Source organism: Martes martes, assembly GCF_963455335.1.
Source record: "Martes martes genome assembly, chromosome: 10".
Classification (NCBI taxonomy): domain Eukaryota; kingdom Metazoa; phylum Chordata; class Mammalia; order Carnivora; family Mustelidae; genus Martes; species Martes martes.
The window spans coordinates 70,554,271-70,574,202 of NC_137898.1; the positions used below are offsets into that span (position 1 = coordinate 70,554,271).

The following is a 19,932-nucleotide window of genomic DNA, read 5'->3' on the forward strand; positions in this document are numbered from 1 at the left end:
GGCTGGATGTTGGAAGGTGGCAGAGCAGGTAACTGAAAGAAGGGCTGAGAAAGGAGCTGGTACCTTGAAGTGCAGGAGCTGGAACAAAATTTGAACTTTGGCTACTATCCCTGGCCGACCTAGGAGGTGTGTCTCCACTCAGCTCATCTTGTCCCTCCTCTGTGGCCAGAACAGAATCGGGGCATAGAGCTGGACTACACGTCTTCCTAAAAGACCTTGCGAGACAATGGGAAGGACATTGTTCTAGGTTAGCCACTCTTACTGGCAAATGGGTAGAAGATTCTAACATCTTTAGAGGAGGCAAGCAGTCTGGTCATTTTCAGTGACATTTGATAGACACCTGTTGTAAGGTCTCACACTCCTGACCATCCAGGCTCCCCCTAACCTACATTAAAATCACTGCTTGTTTTGAGGAAGGCAAACAAGTTGGGTCCTAAGGAGGATGTAATGCTTTATATATTAAAATAAGCCCAAAAATGCCTCCATGGGAAACCTTCCAAAAATAAATGTTTACTTCCCTTCAATGCTTTTCAACTACTTTTTTAAAATAAAAATTCCAGTTTCAATAACATAGTCAGAGCTTCTCATTTAGAGGGAATGATGTCCAGAGTTCCAGTAAAGACTTGAGAAATATTAGCTAAGCAGTTCTTTAGCCTTGCTAGGAAATTTAAATCTGAGGATTCCTAACATGAAGTACTTCATTCAAAAGAAGAAGTCAGATTAATTGGACAACACAACTAAATCATATAGTAATTTACTCTAAGGGTTTTTACAAAATACTTTATGAAATTATACATACATAGGAAGTACAGTTTACATTCTAATTAAAACTTCATTGCAAAGCTTCTCTGTGGGCACTCTCATGCTAATTTCATATAGTAGAGTTACAGGAACGACGGAATCTTATATATGCAAGGTTTTTGGTTTTGGTTTAGTTTTACACAGTCGATTACAAAATAAATACAGGCTTGAGATCTTAGGAGACAATTAAGCCAAAAGCTGAATTCTACCGATGAGCCAGTGGGTGGCACCAAAGCACAAACGAGACTTTGACAGTGGGCCAGGGGAAAGCACTTTCAAAGGCAGGAACACGTGCGTAGATCAGTCTTCCGGCCCTAACCCGGAATTCCGTATTTTAACAGAGATTACAGAGTAAATAGTTTTCCTAAGGTCAATTCTTTACTATCACGGATATTCTACCTTTACCCCCTTCTAGGAGTTTTTTCCCTGTCCCTCTCTTCCAAAAACTGCATATTTTCAGTTCCTGCGAGGGTTTTCAACCACTGAGTAGCAAGCAGGCCCTTCTAACTGCATAGCATGTGGTGTGAAGCACGGGACGGCAAACTAGAACATTTTGCTGGGTAAAAACACCCCACATTTAATATTTTTTGGATGGCTTTTTTCTGACGCAGCAGCAACTGTTTGATTTTCCTAACTTTCTCAAATATCTTCTCTTGTGCCGAAGTCACAAGTCAGTTACACACGTTATTCTTGCTTAAATCTCTTGGGGCTTCTAACCAAAGAACCATAGGCAGGTTGACTTTAACATGCTGTGTAGCCTCCGTTAGTGGCAAGAGGCAGCAGACAAGAATCTGTCTACACAGTCAAATTTGCAAGATCAGATTCCACCTGCTTAGTAGTTTTCAGTGGGAGCCAGTCGACTTTGGGTTCATTTTGAAATCTTGGCAATCAGCAGCATTCTGAGAGGCAGAGTTGCTTCAATCCAAGTGTTGGGGGAATTTACCATCTTTTCCCAGAGAGCAACTTCCTCTGAAGTAGAGTCCATCCAATCCACTTCAGTACCATAGCTTTTACCTGCAAAAGAAAAAAAAAAGGAAGCTTTGCAGTTAGAAAGGAATAGTTCATTGGAGGGAAAAAATGGATCATCCCCTAATTACAATCATCAGTGGAAGACAGCGAGGGATAGTTTTATCCAGAAGGGCATATGTGGGGCTCATTATAAGAAAGAACTGTTTAATCACTTGAAATGTCTGTTAACAGAGGAGTCCATAATTGGGACTATTCCCTCTACTCAGAGAGTAATGATCTCTCTTCATGTTCATAGAAAAGCTGGCTGACAATCTGTCAGGGGCACAGTGAGGTAGTAGGGGTAAAGCCTGGCATTGGGTTGGAAGTAACACCAGATGATCTCTAAGGAAGTGTAGTTTGGGGTGTTTAGTGTCTAACAGACTCAACTTTGAATCTTGGCCCTGATACTGATAAGTTCTGTTACATCATTTCTTGGAACATCAGTTCCTCTGGGGATAACATTAGTAATTACTCACAGGATTTCTGTGAGGATTCAACAAAATAATATAAATAAAGCACTCAGTACAGTGACTAGTGCCCCGTAAATACTATTTACTATGATTATTTAAAGCACACTCTCAGTCATGAAAAGATATAAATGTTTTTTCAGGGAGGAGTAGGGATGAAGGCTTTTCTGTGCCTCCCACACACAATAACTTAAGCTCTGTGTGGACAGATATTACATCCTGTTAATCTTCATATCTAGAGCTCTTGGCATACAGCCTGACATTCCTTCACTCATTCATTTTATTATACTTAATAGAAATAGAATATCTGTTTTCATTAGGAAAAAACAGACAAACCCCTAGTATCCCCAGAAGCACTTGGCTCGTAGAAGATTAAAAATGTAACAAACATTACCTGTTCCAAAGCCAATCCGAAGACCTCCCAAAAACTGGTTGGTTAATTTGTAATGGTCCCAGACAGTAAGCTCTACACAGGCTTCTGTCAGATCTTCAGGCCTGAACCCGTCATACACCATGGTGTGGTTGAAAACAGGATTGGTGGTTTTCCCTACAGCTCTGGTTTTTTGACGACTTTTCCTACTTGTATCTGGAAGGATGATACTATAAAAGGAATCATTATTGTGAAAGCATTTTAATAAGATGGTGAACATTTATGCTTTCATTGAACTTCAATACAACTACTGAAGACTGGCCGAAGGAAATGGAAGTGTAGAGTGTAGAGAGGCAGTGGTGGTGGTGGTGATGGTGGGGGTGGTGATGGTGGTGGAGATGATGGTGGTGGGGGTGGCAGCGGTAGTGGTGATGGTAGTAGTAATGACGGCAGTAATAGTAATGGTGATGTTGATGGTGGTGGTGATGGTGGCAGGGGTGGCAGCCATGATAGTGGTGGCAGTGGCGATGGTGGTGATGGTGGCAGAGGTGGTGGTAGTAGTGATGATGGCAGTAATGGTGATGGTGATGTTGATATGCTGGTGGCTGTGGTGGCGACGGTGTTGGTGATAATGGGGGCAATGGTGGTGATGATGGTGGTGGTGATGGCAGTGGTGGTGGTAGTAGTGATGATGGTGGTAATGGTTATGATGATGTTGATGTGTTGTTGTTGGTGATAATGGCGGTGATGGTGGTGATTAACAGCAGCATCCTGCTGGAGAGACTCTGTATTATAGTGGACCAGACTTGCTTTGAATCCTGACTCTGTTACTTATTGGCTGTGTATTACAGGGGAAGTCACATAATTTCTCAGACTCTTGCTTCTTCATCTTTAAAATGAGAATGCTGGTGCCTATTTCATAAGGTTAATATTAGAATTACATATGAAGCAAACAACTTAGTTTAGTGCTTTCATTTAGTAAATGCTTAATGTGGTAGCAATTGCTTGAGGATTCCTTTAACATTTGGAAACATTCTTGATTATCTGTTTTCTGTTTTTAACCTACGATACCTCTTATAAACACAAGGTCTGCGAGTGGTCTCAGAATGAGAGACTGACCTGAGCTGAAAAATCTTACCAGTTGACATCCATGAATAATTTGTATAGGGAAAATCACAAATAATGCCATAAAAATGTAAACAGCTATAACTGGTCTTCTGGGAGAATCTACATAGATAAAATTAGTCAGGGGGAGCTAAGAGAACATGCACTAATATCTGTTGAGTTACAACTGACTAGAAGCCAGGCATTTATATATAGAACAGAGAAAAAAAGTTTGCCACTTTAAACTCAAATTGTCTTAAGCTCCTATGACAAACTATTAGTAAGGGTCTGTTTAGCAAGTCATTTTCTACATATTTGCAGGATGAAGGAAAAGAACTTTTGCAAATAGTTCACAAAGGTGGGACAAGGGACAGAAGGAAGAATTCACCCTGCACCACAAAGGAGTCAGGGGTATGGCATCTCACCATTAGAAATCTGATGAGTTTTTTAATACTGACTATTATCCACCAGCAAATATATCTCCTAGAAGACATTCCATATCTGAGTACATGGTCCCAGTTTCATTTGTATGTATGCCCTCTTTATTGTTTTAAAACTAAGCAAATCCTTAGGGGTTCATGTCAAAGATTCCTTTAGTTCATGTCACCACTGTCCCAAGTTATGTCATTTAAACCAGGAATGATGAGTTTCAGCATCCCAGATATTGAGACCTAAAACAATGAGCAAAGGCCAGGCTATGGTAGAACTGAGAGAAGCAGAGTTACAGATGCTGTTACCATTTAACAAAAGAATTTAGATGGCTGCCCCTTAGCTGTGGTAGATCAAGACATTCCTTCACCCAGATGTGCACCTCTCCTGTTGTCGGAAGCTTTTTACCTGTAATGGGAAAAGGACAGAAAATAAAATTTCACTGCCATTCTTCTCTTGGCAATACTACATCCAAAAATGCCAATCTAAAAATGGTCTGGCACAGTGATACTAGCTAGACCTTGAGGATATGATCCTAATTGGTTAAATCTATACATTCTTAACTAAATCCTCCATAGTCTGGCTACATTGTGCTCAGAGAGTTCTATGAAAATAATTTACATTGGGGAAGATGGGAGCCTCAGTTGGTTAAGCACCTGCTTTTGGCTCAGGTCATGATCCTCAGGTTTTAGGATCGAGCCCCACATCGGGTTCCCTGCTCAGTGGGGAGCCTGCTTCTCTTTCTCCCATTCCCCTTGCTTGTGCTCTCTCTCTCTGTCAAATAAATAAATAAAACCTTAAAAAAAAGAATGGTAAAAACCCAAAGGAAGTGAATTGAGAGATGGAGAGAGAGAGAGAAAGGAAGAAGGTTTAGGGATATCATTTGAACTCCTATATCATACAGTACTTAAAGCCAGCCCAGAGATGCCTGGGTGGCTCACTTGGACAAGGATCTGACTCTTGATTTCGGCTTAGGTCATGATCTCAGAGTCATGGCACTGTGCTCTCTGCTCAGTGTGGAGTCCGCTTGAGATTCTCTCTCTCCCTCTAACTCTGCCCCTCCCCTGGCTCATGCTCGCTCTCTAAATAAATAAATAAATAAAATCTCTTAAAAATAAAAAAAAGAAGAAAATTCATATTGATTCCAAGTACAGAATACTGTATCATTCTTTCTGGGTTTGGCTTGTTTCAGGACAAATTAAAGATATCAGGTATGTAAATCATCCAGTTATAGTCATATTCAATATATCTCAATGAAATGCATCTCCCTTTCAAATATTAATACTAACTTCAATTGCTGTTAATGGGAGGCATTTGAAACCTACTGAATATAAAGTAATCAAAATAAGTTCTGGCTAAGGTAACACTCTTGTTAAATGTGGTTACATACTTTATGGAAACATTGTATACATACAAATAGCAACTAAAATATGCACAGGGAATTACTGAGAAGTTGGCTTAGTCTTCACTTGTTAACTGGACTGGGTGCACATGGACAGAGGACCACCGCCATATTTTTCTGAATAGTTTAACCTGGTCGACCAATCAGAATTTAATGAATATCTCTGATGTACTCAGGCCTATGCTAGGAATGTCATTAGATATACAAGGGATATGAGAAATCTATGTCTCATCAAATTACTAAACAGAGTAATTCATATAAAAACTATAAAAATGTAATACAGAATGAAATGCCAAGTTCTCACTGTAATGTTCTTTTTTGTTTTTTAAAGATTTTATTTATTTATTTGACAGAGATGACAAGTAGGCAGAGAGGCAGGAAGAGAGAGAGAGAGGAGGAAGCAGGCTCCCTGCTGAGCAGAGAGCCCAATGTGGGGCTCAATCCCAGGACCCTGAGATCATGACCTGAGCTGAAGGCAGAGGCTTTAGCCCACTGAGCCATCCAGGCACCCCTCACTATAATGTTCTAAATGATGATGCGATCAGTGAGGGTGAAAGGATATAGCCAGGAAAAGCTTTATGGAAAAGATGGGACTTCCTCTAAAGCTCTCCAAAGATCTGGAGAAAAGGAAGCTATTCTAGGGTAGAAAATCTTCATGAGCAAAAGGTCAGACAAGGCAGAGCCCATCACCACACATGGTCCCCTTTGCCCTCTCCCCAACCAAGAAATGATAGTGGAGGAAAAGATATTGGCAGAATTTCTATGCATGTGGACCATAAATGATAGGATACAAATTATATATATTAAGGAAATCTGCCTTTTAGGAAGATCCAGAAGTAACAACAAGGTGGTTTGGCAGCCATATGGGCCTAAAGATAGGTTTTGCTTCCCCGCCAATTCTTTTTTTTTTTTTTTTTAACTGAATTAGAATGCCTTTCTCCAGTTCAATCACTGCCTTTACGATCCATTATTTTTTTCATCCTTCAAGTTTCACTGCTTGGTTACTGAAAACATATAAGTTGCAACCTCTGATTTCAGTCATAACATTCATATAGATTCTTTTTTTTTAAAGATTTTATTTATTTATTTGACAGAGAGAGAGAGACAGCGAGAGCAGGAACACAAGCAGGAGGAGTGGAAGAGGGAAACCAGGCTTTCTGCTGAGCAGGAGCCCGATGCAAGGTTTCAATCCCAGGACCCTGGAATCACAACCTGAGCCAAAGGCAGATGCTTAACCATCTGAGTCACCCAAGCACCCCATTCATATAGATTCTTAAGGAGAAAAACTTGTGGAACTTCTTGGGAAGTGAGAGGGGGCTGGCATGCATTTCTTGCTAGTCCCTTGCTCTTTTAATGGGGCTGTAGACCCGAGGCCCTTACTTTAAGGATGCAATTGGTAACCTTGAGGAAAAAGATTTCTGCCCTGCTGAGGCCTTGAGAACAGAGAACCAATGAGCTCTAATTTCCTAGGGGCTCTGTAAGAATCTTTCTAATTCTCACCTGTAAAAAACACTCAGGGTCCATTCTTACCCTAACACTACCAATAGGTCCAAATTCTGAATATGGAAAAGGCCACTCACTTTGTGGAGATACCAACTTTTTGGAGAGTGAGGTGAAAATTAAAACAAGATCTGTAAACTAAAGAATTTTGTAAAATGAGGATTTTTTTTTTCATGGAAACAGAAGGCAGAATAGTAGTTACCAGGGGTTGGGAGAAGGAAAAGGTGAGGGTATAGTTTAATGGGTACAGAGTTTCAGATATGCAAGGTAAAAAATTTCTAGAGCTCTGCTTCATAGCAATGTGAATATATGTAACACATTGTTCTTGACCACAAAGGGTACACTTAAAAATGGCTTAGATGGCAAATTTTATGTTTTGTGTTTTTGCCACAATAAAGAAAAAAAAAGAATTTGTCTACTGTAAATTAACTCATTTGGTCCACAGAATTACTAAGTTAACAAATTTGCTTAGGGTTTCACCTTTGAAAATATCAGAGTCCAAAGAAATCCTTGGAGAGGGAAAGAATCAGGAAGGGGCACAAACCTGGATGAAAGTCATTACATACCAGGAATTGGCTCTGGGACATACTGGAGAGCTAACTTCATTTCACCTCTGTTTTCCACTTCAAGGGCAATCGGTGCTGTCTGGAAAATGAAGGCTGTTAGTAGGTGTAAGACACAAACGACTTTACTGTTTGTTGGTGCTCTGTTATGGGAGTATAACTGCCCCAATTCTGTGACTACGTATTAACCATGAGTGCCCTGGATTAAAATTTCCTTCCCCATCAGAGCTAAACTGTTGCTTTTATATCTGGGAAAGCTATGTTGTGTATCTTGAAAAAACTTGCTTGGTAGCCAAAAAAACAGCTCTTCTCCTTTAGTCTCGCAGATAGTAGAGAAATCAGAATGGCTTTCTTGGGGAGAAGAGAAATGTTCTGGGATGCTTTGGTTTTTATAAAAACACACATTTTTTTATTGGTCACCCAGCCAGCACATAAAACTATTTATTTGTATTATTCTCTTTGAGTAAGATGAATGTGGGAAAGTAGGGAGAAGAAAAGCCAAACATTACATTTTCAAAGCTGCATTAACCTGATTATTTCAGATCACATAATGTAAGATTTCTAAGAATAACAAAGAGTGGACAATAATTTTAAAAACGTATGTCTATTGTTTTCAAGTATAAGAGAGATGGTTTTATTTTCAGATTCTGGTTCTTTAGAGCCTTATTGTCAAAACATGGTCATGCATCAGAAATGCAACTGACACTAGTTTAAAAGGAAAAGGTCTTGACATCTTCTAAGGAATTCACACGCAGTGAGTCTTGGGTAAGACTAGAAATACGTGCTTCCGGTGATTTTGATGCAATATTTGGGAGCCATTTCTTAAGTCAAGGTGCTGTATTATGTAGATACTAAACAATGTATAATACAAATTGTTGCTATTATGGCTTCTAGCTAGGCTCATACTCACCCTCACACTGAGAATAATTTTAAAAACTGGATTAAACAAATTTATTGGAAGGAGCTGAAGAATTATTAATATAGACAGGACTCAAGTCGACAAAATCTTTGAGCCTGACATTCTCTGCTTTTCGTGTTGAGGCATCAGCTATTTTTAAGTAGTGCCAAACTAGAAAAAAGCCTAATGAAAGAGACTAAGAAGCTCAAGCAGAGCTTTTGCCCGTCTTGTAGGGCTGGGGAGACAAAAACTGGAGTCTGCAGCCAGCAAGGAATAGCCTTAGAAAATACCCCTGATCAGCAGCTCTCAACATATGGTCCCCTAGCCATACTCTACATCAGCAATCAGCAATGCCTAGGAACTTCTTGGAAATGCATATTCTTGGGCCCAGATCTTATCAGCTCAGACACCTTGGGAATAGGGCCTGAGAATCTGTGCTTTAGTAAGTCCTTCAGTAGAACTGGACGGATGGTAAAATTCGAGAACTACTTCTCTAGGCTTTCACTTAGAACCTCTGAAGGGTCGTAGCCTAGGAATATGGGCAAGCAAAAACTACATTGGACCACATGAAAACTGAACCCCAGCTTCCAGTCAGTTCATTCTCAGATTATATTGTCTATCCCTACTCTGTGTGTCAGAAACAAAAGAAAATCCTCTCAAAATATGCCTAAAATTTTTAATATACAATGTCTAGTGTGCAATAAAAAATAAACAGGCATACCAGGACAAAGGACCAAATGACCAAACCAAGATAAAAAAATTAGATAAGAGAAACTTACAAATGTTTAAGATACTGGGTTTTCAGACATAAACCTTAAATAACTTCTATTAATATGAAGATAGAGAATTTTAGCAGAGAAGTAGTCTATAAAAAATCAAATGAAAACATAAATCTGTAAAATATAATGTTGAGAACTTGTAAGATGGGTGTTTTAGACATAGCAGATAAGAAAATTATTAAACTGAAAGTTAGGGGCGCCTGGGTGGCTCAGTGGGTTAAAGCCTCTGCCTTCGGCTCAGGTCATGATCCCAGGGTCCTGGGATCGAGCCCCGCATCGGGCTCTCTGCTCAGCGGGGAGCCTGCTTCCTCCTCTCTCTCTGCCTGCCTCTCTGCCTACTTGTGATCTCTGTCTGTCAAATAAATAAATAAAATCTTAAAAAAAAAAAAAAAAAAAGAAAGTTAGCAAAAACTAGCCAGTCTGAAATCTAGAGAGGAAAAAAGGAAAAGAATAGAAAATATCGGAAAGAGCATAACAGACATATGGCACAGGGGTGTCTGGGTGGCTCAGTCAGCTAAGCATCCCACTCTAGATTTTGGCTCAGGTCATGATCTCAGGGCCGTGAGACTGAGTCCTGTGTAGGGTTCCACACTGAGCATGGAACCCGCTTAAGATTCTCTCTCTCCCTCTCTATCCCTCTTAGCTCCACACACTTGCACAGGCTCTCTGTCTTTAAAAAAACAATAAAACAAAAAGAGAGAGAGAGATATGGTACAAAGTGAAAAAATACAATTATCCCAAACTATGGATAACCATTATGAATTAAAATGCAATTATAGTAGCTTTCTCTTATATATTAGATCCCCAACCAGCCAACCAATCAACCAAGTCTGCACATACCTTTCGCTTCAGAGGGTACCACTTCAATTGTTTATTTTGTTTGTTGTCCCAATCCCAAGTTTCCAAGTCAAGTTCCACTTCCCCCAGAAAACTATTGCGCTTAAATGTATCCCGATGCCAAACGGAGAGGTTCAACTTTTGTGTTTTTAAGATTTGTTTTTCGATTTTATACTGCAGATCAAAGAAGGAAATTAAAGTGGTGAATATTATTATTTTATAACCAAAGTTATGACACAGAGATGAGGAGAAAAATCATCTGCGCAGATCAGGTTTTCTCATTTGTTAGGTTTCAAGTCTCAAAAATATTGCAAAGTCATCTTATTCTAAGTATCTTGTTTCAAAGAGCTAAATCCATCTTTCACAAAAGCTGATTTTCTTTCTGCTTCTGGAAAAGCAAACCACAGTTCAAATATCATAGCCAGTAATAGCTCTCTGAAAACAAAAGCCAACTATTCATTTTTGCTGGATGTTTTTAATTCAAACTAGATATAACATAAACCCAATTCAGCCTAAAAACACTAATGAAGTTTAATCCTGTGGTCTGTTTTCTACCTAAGGACAAGGTATTTTTTCTAATAGACTCTACTTTTTAGAACAGTTTTAGATTTACAGCAAAATTAAGCAGAAAGTACAGAGAATTCCCATATATCACTTGCTCCCATTGACACACAACATCTCCCACTATAGATATCCTGCAACAACATGGTATTTTTAAAGAGAAGATGTATTTGTTTTTTCCTGCTTCATATGGTTAAGTGGAAAATATTTGGCATCCTTACCGTTTTTATCTAAAATACAGTCAATCCTAGATTATATATAATCATGGAAGGGATAATAGTACTTCTAATCTAAAAATAATCTCTATTTGGCTTTATGATGTACTACTTGAATATCCATTTTGGTTGTAGCGGGCTTGCCTTTCTCTGAGTTTACCAGTTAAATTAGCTGGCTTTTCCTGAGTATAGGGTTGAAGTAGCTGACCCAGAAATAGCTAGGGTACTGAGGTATATCATAGTCAAACTGTAATTAAAAAGTGGCTACAGAAAATCCATAAAAAACTGACCCATGAAGGACTGAAAATTAATTTAATTCTGACTCTTTTCTCAGAGGATAATCAAATAGTGGGACAGACTTTTCAGACAGGGGAAATGAGGAACACTTCGTGTATTTGTAGTTTTACATTATCACGACTAAGGCAGCCTTAAGCAGTCTGGGGGAAAAAGGAATATGGGTATTTGAGCCAGGCATACTTTCTATGCATCTGTCCATCCATCTCTCCTTCCAATAAACATTTTTTGAGTATCTATCTAGACACTGTACTAAAGGTCAATGTTCATGTGTTTAATGTATCCTAATCACTTTCCACCTATTAACTCTTAATGTTCACAACTACTGAAGCACAGAGGCAGGTACTAATATTACCTGCTTTTGGCAGATCTGAAGAACAGACAGGTTAAGTCATTTGCCCAAGAACACACAGCTGATAAGTGACATGGAGTTGGTCCCTGTCTGCCTGCCTGGAACTTACAGTTTAATGGGAAAACAGACAATGAAGCCAGTAGTTAAAGTGCGGAGTGTTAACAAAGCCTTATATAAAACAAGGTCCCTGAGGCAGCAGACCCAGGGTGGGAATGGAGGGGTTAAGGACAGCCTCTCACAGGAAGAGGCATTTAAGGCTGGAGGAGGTAGTTCAGGATAGAATGTGGGAAAGAGTTCTCCAGTCTGATAGAACACCAGGTCCAGGAGTGTGAGAAAATGTGCTTCGTTCCTCCAAAGAACAGAAAGCAATCAGGGTGACCTGAACTGAGACTCTGAAAATGGAAAGAGGAGGCTAGAACTTGGGTTGTGAAGGGACTGGTGGCATGGTAAAATGGGACTTGCCTCTAAGGGCAATGGAAATCCTAAAAGATTGTAGGCAGAGCAATAACATGATCAGAATTACAATTTTGGTAGCTCTTTTAGTTATAGCGGTCCATGTTTTCAGTTATGTATCTTCGAGCAAACTCCTTTGTTTCTCTAAGTCTCATGTGTGAGGGGCAGGTAATATACCCTCCTGGTGGGTATGGAGGGAGTGAGGGAGAGAAGGCATACAATGTTCATGGTGTATGGTCTCATGCAAAGCAGTGTCTCAGAACATGTTTATCCTTTCCCTTCTTCTCTCTCCATGACTGACTTCATCTGTAGAGATACTACCCAAGAAGACACAGCTATCGACATAAAAATCACAGCTCATCATTTAGGATTTTCTTAGACAGACAGTTCATAGATACCCTCAGTATCTCGTTATACACAGGATTCAAAGTCTTCTTCACTACAAGTGTTTTCTTCTTGCCCATCTTGCCCTTGTCTGGTAACAAATAGGTCTTCACATATCTAAAAAGAGAAGTAGACAGATAAGAAGGTCAGAGAAAATAAAAGTGATGTTTCCATCTCTGCCTTGAAAAATGCATTGGTAATTGACAGAAATAATTATTTCATGACAGTAAGAAGAGCAGTTAAGTAAGCAACTCCTTTTATACTTAAAATCGTAAACACATGCAACAGAACTGGTCATTTTATACTGTTTTGAAAAATTTTAAAGACTATTTCCTAATCCCTTCTTCCTTTGGCCTTACCTGACATAGGGGGTGAGGAGGACAGACCTCTAATGTAGTGCTTAATTATACTGGCTTGTTTCCTATTGAGAAAAGGCTTTGGTGTTTGAAGAACTTCTTTAAAAAGTATTGTTACTGATTTTTGAAAACAAAAATTGATTTCGGCACACACATAAGCAAGCCATATTCAATGGGAGAGAAAAGGATACTGACCCCAGTTGTTTTGATAATAAAAGCATAAAGGATTGGGCCTATGTGAGCAAAATAACTAAGAATCTGACTTCTGCACAGGGAAAGCAAAGAATACCATTTAACTTTTGCAAATAAACTGAAAATCAATTAAGTCTGTGATCTAAAAGATGAGCTGGTTATTCCCCCTAAAGTTCTTCTGTAAAATGTAATTTAAGTTTAGAAACTACCTCATTCTAGAATCTTAACTGTTTCCACACCACTGAACATTCTCAAGTATGGCCTGACATGTCTCTAATTTTAGAGAAGTTTGAGTGTCAAGGAAAGAGATTGGGGTTTAAGTCCTCATTCTCCATTTTGAAGCTGACTCTCTGAATTTATATAAATAGGTCATTTATCTTCTCTGGCCCTGGTTTCCTTATCTGTTAGAAGAATGAATGGGACAAGATGGCCTCAAAGGTCCCCTCCATTTGAAATATTTTCTGCTTCTCTGACATTTTTATAGTTTATTGAGTTTGGCATATTTATAGAGTAAATAAAACATCATTTCCCCCCAATTTTTCTCCTCAAACATTTCTTTTTGGCACAGTCACACACATACCCACTCTTTAATTTCTTTCTTTCCCAATTTCTACAAGATTACGAATAACTGAGAGAAAACAGTGACTCCAAATTGTACTTACGGGTCTGAGCGCTGTTTTTTAACATCTGCTGCTGCTAGGTCTTTACACTGGGCCACAAAGACATGTAACTCCTTCAGTGAGTCCACATAGTCGATTGCAAACTGAATATTTCCTTTCACTTCCAGATTGCCAAAGTCTCCACTGTAAACACTCATCACACTGCCGCTTACCTGAAGGCATCGGAAACATGCAGTGTTTTTTCCTATCTTGTTCTTGTTCCTATCTCCTTCTTGTTCCTATCTTGTCTGGACCCAATGCAAGGATCACAAATATGACCCGGGCTTGCTACTATTTCTCTAGTTTGCATTTAAAACAGGTAATAGGGCATAGAGATAGACCAAAACCAACAACCTGACATGATATATGACACGACTAATGTTTTAAGAAAAAGTTGCCTGTAAAAGATACAGATGACAAGTGAAAATGCAAAGTTATTTAGATGCTGGCTCATTTCCAAAGCAGGGGGATTTTATGGTAGGGGGCATTCAGAGTTCCATTTTTAGGCATGCTTAGTATTTAAGATCGTAAAGAAAGAGGATGTGAGAAACCCCAGGGACACAAATCACAGTGACACATTGCTCTATCAAATTTCCAAGACACTAAAAAGGAATCTTACTATGTTACCCATCCACTGAATCTAGGAAAATGCTTAGTGGGCCATACGCCTTTAGAGGTCAGGAAGGGTAAAGAATGGATGATTGATGAAGACAGTTGAAAGCCTTCCCAAGGCCATACATTTAAGGATCATCAGAAATTCAATTTAAACAGATTTTTTTTTTAAGTTTGAAAAACGGCAGGCTAGTAAAAATTTAAGGGCAGCTTTATCATTTGGTTAGCATACCTTGTGAGATAGTGTGTATATCAGAGAACTATCTGGATAAGTGTATGTGGGTATATTTCATATATATATTTCTACACTCATACTCCATGCACACCTCACGTTATGAAAGAAGTTCCAGGTAAAGTCAAATTTTCTACATTGAACCTGAACAACTATAGTTAAGGAGCTTTCCTTTTAAGATCCTGTTGTGAGGGGCGCCTGGGTGGCTCAGTAGTTAAGCGTCTGCCTTTGGCTCAGGTCATGATCCCAGGGTCCTGGGATCGAGCCCCACATTGGGCTCCCTGCTCAGTGGGAAGCCTGCTTCTCCCTCTCCCACTCCCCCTGCTTGTGTTTCCTCTCTCACTGTGTCTTTCTCTGTCAAATCAATAGATAAAAATCTTAAAAATATTAATAAAAATACAAATCCTGTTCTGAATCCTTCCATAAGGCAAAGAATCACTTCTATTCTTTTATGTGAATCAATACTTTTAGTCATCAGATTTGCCAAAAGACAGGCACAATTCTATACCTGCAAACAGAAATATAAAACATATCTGATACAAGTAGACTTTATAAAAGTTACCCCATTTGTTGCACGGAAAAATGTCACCATTCATCTTGTTAGAAATTTGGGTTTATTTTTGAAGTACTTACATTAAAAAAAATTTCATTTATAATGGATATGAACTCTTTTTATGCTTAAAAAAAGAAAAACAAAGATTTAGCTAGCCAGAAGCTAATTGCAGGTTAGAGAAAAAGCTTGTGCCCTTGGAATCTGGGAAATACAACAGGAGGCCACTTTATAGTAAGCATGGAGCATGGCAGAGCAAGGTTCAGAGAAGCGGAAAGATATTAACACGGAGGCTTTGTTTACATACAGAAGACAGGGACGTCATGCCAGAGGAGCTGCTAAGATTGGTTAAAGAGCTCGGGCTCTTCTTGTGTCTGCTGAACTGGTAACTGCTCTCTGAGGCTGTATCTGTTTCTCTGTCATCACTCTACAAAACATCATATAAGATACACAAAATTTAAATTCAGAATGAGTGAAGGTCAGCATCTCGCCTTGGAAAAACGCAATACCTTGGTATCCCAGAGATCTATGAACATTTCTGAAGCTCAAAGGACACTCGTGCTAATCACCAGGCAACGGTAGTCGGGATGAAGTGGGTGGTCTATCGTGGACCTCACCTAAGGAGGACAGCACGGCTTTGCTACCCAAAGAACAAAGTGATTTGTTTTTTTACCTCCAAGGTGGGCCCAGGACGCTACAGAAGTCAGCACTGCTACGAGCTTTCTTGTCACTCTCTTAATATTGTGCATTTCTGTTACGTGGAGAACTTTATTGATATATATGAGAAATTAACTTTACCCAGACAACAAACGGTCTAAGATTTACTATCAAAATATAAAATGTTATGCTTAATTCCTCTCGTTATTAACATAGCCTTAACATCCCTAAAAATCAAATCTTTACTGGAAACACTATTAAACTAGAAAAAATAAATGCTAGTGTGATCTGTTTAAACTAAAAGTTATATACACACAAATTTTAAAAATTTTAAACCACCTCTTATGTAATTCCATAGTACTATTGTGTTTATCTTTTTATTGCTATAGGGAAGTATATACTAAATTATATTTATTCAAATATATTAAATTCTACCCACATTAGATTTTAATGCATTTTTTAAAAAAAAGTCACAAAGATACTTATTTTAAATATGTCCCAGGAAATATTTACCTAGTTCAAAAAAAGGGGGGGCAATAATACATTTTATTATCTTTAGAGCTAAAGTTTACTAGATGGTAGCTTTAAAAATCTATGATTCAGAATGAGCTCCTTTGGGGGTTAGAGAGTTTTTGGAGCGGTTCAGTGGAGTTAGGAAAACACCTTTATGGAGGAGTTAGTACATGCCAACGTCTCCCAGGGCCATGCAATTATGTATCATAAAACAGATGCCAATTCTAATGCAGATTAAGGAAGGAGTTAAAGAAAAATAAAATTTATCACTTATATGGATAAGAAACCCTCCCTCAAGGATTAAAAAAACCCACACCACCATGTGTCCATTATCAGCTTCTCTCCCCACATGCTGGCAGTGCGTACTGTTTCCCTCTATTTCATCATGTACTATGCTCTACCTAGTGTATCAGGACACTAGTAAATCAATGAGGGATGGGATCCTGTCTTGTTGAACTGGAACGCCGATTTCCACGTAGCAGGAATTCAACGAACGTGACTGATGCTAAGCCTCGAAGAGAGAGTGGACGGAGGAGCAAGGCCTGGTTTCGTATCCATTTCCTTTAACATTCAGTCTGACCCACGTGCATCGAAAGGTAAAATTCTACAGCTTCATTTGGCATCTCTGATACACAAACTCAAACAATTTGGACTCTCTATTGTGTGGAGCTATGAGGTGGCACATTAAAACTGATGGAGGAGAAAAATGGAAGACCGGGAACTGGGGTCGCTTGCCTCTTAAGTAATTAATGACCAATCAAGACCAAAGCCTATTCACAAAGGTGTGAAAGCAGGAACTCATTGAGGCTGCCTACTGTTGGCTTCCAACTAATGATTTAGTTTCAAAGAATGAGTGATTCGTTTCAAAGGAACTGTAATCTGGGCTGGTAAGCATATGGAAGGGTATGTATTTGCAGATATAGCTTCTCTAAGGCCCAAGAATAGACAGAGGGTTGCCCAGGAGGTCAGGGAGGTGGTACCTGATTTGTGTGCTGTCTAGAACTTTCTTCACCTTTCATCTCCTAAGAGAATGTTTGAGGCTAATGCTTTTTACTTCACCCTCAAAAATCAGACCCAAATTGCAAATTATAAGAGCTAGGATTTACTGGTATTCACCATGGGTCAGGCACTCCGCCGTATGTTCCCCCCACATTATCTTGCTGACTCCTCATAGCCTAATGAGACAGGACTAGGAAACCAGACTCAGGTACATTAAGGAACTCGCCTGGAGTCACACACACCAAATTAGCAGCACGGCCAGCGCTAGGAATGTCTGACTCCAAGATCCTAACTACTCTGGCTAGAACATGGAATTTTTTTTAAAATTTTTTTTGCTTTTAAAGTTTTTATTTTAATTCTGATTAGTTAATATCCAGTGTTATATTAGTTTCAGGTGTTCAAAATAGTGATTCAACAATTCCATACATCACCCGGGGCTCATCACAAGTGCACTCCTTCTTCCCCATCCCCTGTTTAACCCATCCCTCTACCCACAACATGGAATCTTAATTAAGTCAAAGGACCTAAGTTAAAGTCCTAGATCTACTTCTTAGCAGCTGTTGGATTTGGCGGAAAGTGGTTTAACCTCTCTCAAGCACTTCCCTCTTTTAAAAAATGGAGAAAATTGTACCAACCACGTTTAGTTGGTGAGAGTTAGATGTCAGAATGACTATTAAGTGTCTGGTGTTTACAAAGTACTGAGTGAATGGCAAGATAATAATCCTGTTCCAACCTGAAACAGCAGGTATAATGGCTAACCACGATAATCAGATGCAGGCTCCATCCTGGTTTGACCCCTTTCTAGCTGAGTGAGGTTACTCACCTCTCGCAGTGCCCCCTTATCTGTAATACCTGGTAATAATGATGGTGCCTACCTTCCAGGCATGTTGGACAATGAAATGAGATAATGTATGTCAACTGCCTACAGCCAATAGATATCCTTAAAGTCTGTTGTGTCCTTGTCACTTTACTACTTTAACAAATGCTTCCAAGCTATTCATGCTACCTAGATGAAGCTCTCACAGATCAGCTCTACTGGAGACTACAGAGTGGTTAGCTCACGCCAACATATTTCTGCCTGGATTTCTTATTTTGTACCCACTTTGAAACAAAAGTCACATTCCAAAAATCAATGCAACTTGACTTCACCACCAAAATGAGTTACTGTTTGAGTCAAATGAGACATGCCTTGCCTTGTTCCAGGATCAACAACACTGCCTCTATTGATAGGAAAGGCAGGGGTCAGTCCTGCTGACCTCTTTGGTCTCTGCCACCGCTGAATACAAACACACCAACCTTGGCATAGCAAATGCACCTATTTGGTTCTATTTTTCTGAAATTACAGAAGACAAACTTGCCTCATCTTGGAGAAATGCTGGAACGGACTTGCTCATCCTTTTGAGTTTGTCAGGGTGGGAAAATGGATTATCAGGTTGTGAAGGCACTGTGGAAACTAAACAGCAGCATTTCCATTCAAAATTATCCTCACATTATCAAACATAAAGCATAAGTTGAAAACACATTTTTTCTTTCATCTATGAATGAGATACTTTTGCAAAAAGGTTAAAGGTACAATAGTTCACATGCACAGGATAAGATAAGCAACATGCAGTTTTCATAAATTATACAGAGAACTAACTGGCAAGGAGTTGAACCAATGGAAAATAACAATTAAAGACCGTTAGTTTTCATTAATCTGGAGCTGGATTTGAATTATATTAAAACATACTGCCATTATGAATGGGCGCTCACTTATTTCCCACACCAGAGATTGGAACCACAAGATGTGTGATTTATTGGTTCATCTCCTTGGGATGTATTTATTTTAAAACATGCCACAGGCTGGAAAACTATTTCATTGGACAGCAAGGATCTCCGGACACAACTCAATCATAACAGTGTCCTGGCTACTGAGTGTGGAAGGGAAGGCTTGTTTGTTCAGTGATTGTGGGGATTACTTCTCTGATAATGTTTCTCACTCAGAATTATGAAAGACTATGATCTCAAACTATTTATCTTTTGAAAACAGATTATTTAGATACTTTTGTGATAGAAAGGTATCAGACACCTTATTTAGATACCTTTTGATACAGTAAGGATATGTGGGAAAGTCACAATGAGATGATGAATTCTATTCCTCATTTGCACAACTCTAGTTAGAAACCTATTTCCTTCTTTATCTAAAAATTGGTGTCTAAGCTTTTCTTATGGTGAATCAGAGCTTGCATACTGAATGAGTTAGTATGTTTCAAGGCCCTTAGAACAGTGCCCAGCACAGAGTATGCTCTATGTAATTATGCGCTAAAAAGTAAGTATTATCTGATAATGTTTAAATTACCTTTTTGATGTGATACAAATATACTGTCTTGGTTTTTACCAGTGAAAGAGATACCAGAAAAACAGATAAAAATAAAATTATATTTCTATATATAACTCAAGAGGCTCAAATTCAGCCCTAAGCATTAGCTAAATTCATCTTCAGTTAAAAGAAAATTAATGAAGGAAAACTGAAAATTGAACTATACATAATAAATATTTGATTATTCACATAGTAGTTCTCATCTAGCCTTTGGCTCTCAAATGTATCAAAATCCATTTATAGTGACTCACGAGATGATACCTGCTTTAATCACTACCCATTAAACAGTAATGTGTATGTGGGTATATTTGGGTGACTCGCACTGCTATAAAGTTAGGTCTCATGAGGACACAGCAGAGCCCAATGAGTATGCAAAAACCTTTAAT

At 38.9% G+C, this 19,932-nt stretch overlaps 1 protein-coding gene across 2 annotated transcripts in view; it reads right to left on the minus strand.

Moving 5' to 3' along the window:
* Window positions 1-490: 490 nt before the first annotated feature.
* Window positions 491-19,932, minus strand: part of SYTL2 (synaptotagmin like 2) — a 121,371-nt gene continuing 101,929 nt past the window's right edge. For both annotated transcript variants that reach the window (XM_080816125.1, XM_080816124.1), the window contains 9 exons: window positions 18,546-18,640; window positions 15,326-15,445; window positions 13,628-13,797; window positions 12,432-12,534; window positions 10,162-10,332; window positions 7,648-7,726; window positions 4,488-4,587; window positions 2,671-2,876; window positions 491-1,815 (listed from right to left, as the gene is read on the minus strand). In XM_080816125.1, the coding sequence (XP_080672251.1) occupies window positions 1,670-1,815; window positions 2,671-2,876; window positions 4,488-4,587; window positions 7,648-7,726; window positions 10,162-10,332; window positions 12,432-12,534; window positions 13,628-13,797; window positions 15,326-15,445; window positions 18,546-18,640 (1,190 nt within the window). In that variant the 3' untranslated portion in view covers window positions 491-1,669. The remainder of the gene's footprint in view (window positions 1,816-2,670; window positions 2,877-4,487; window positions 4,588-7,647; window positions 7,727-10,161; window positions 10,333-12,431; window positions 12,535-13,627; window positions 13,798-15,325; window positions 15,446-18,545; window positions 18,641-19,932) is intronic.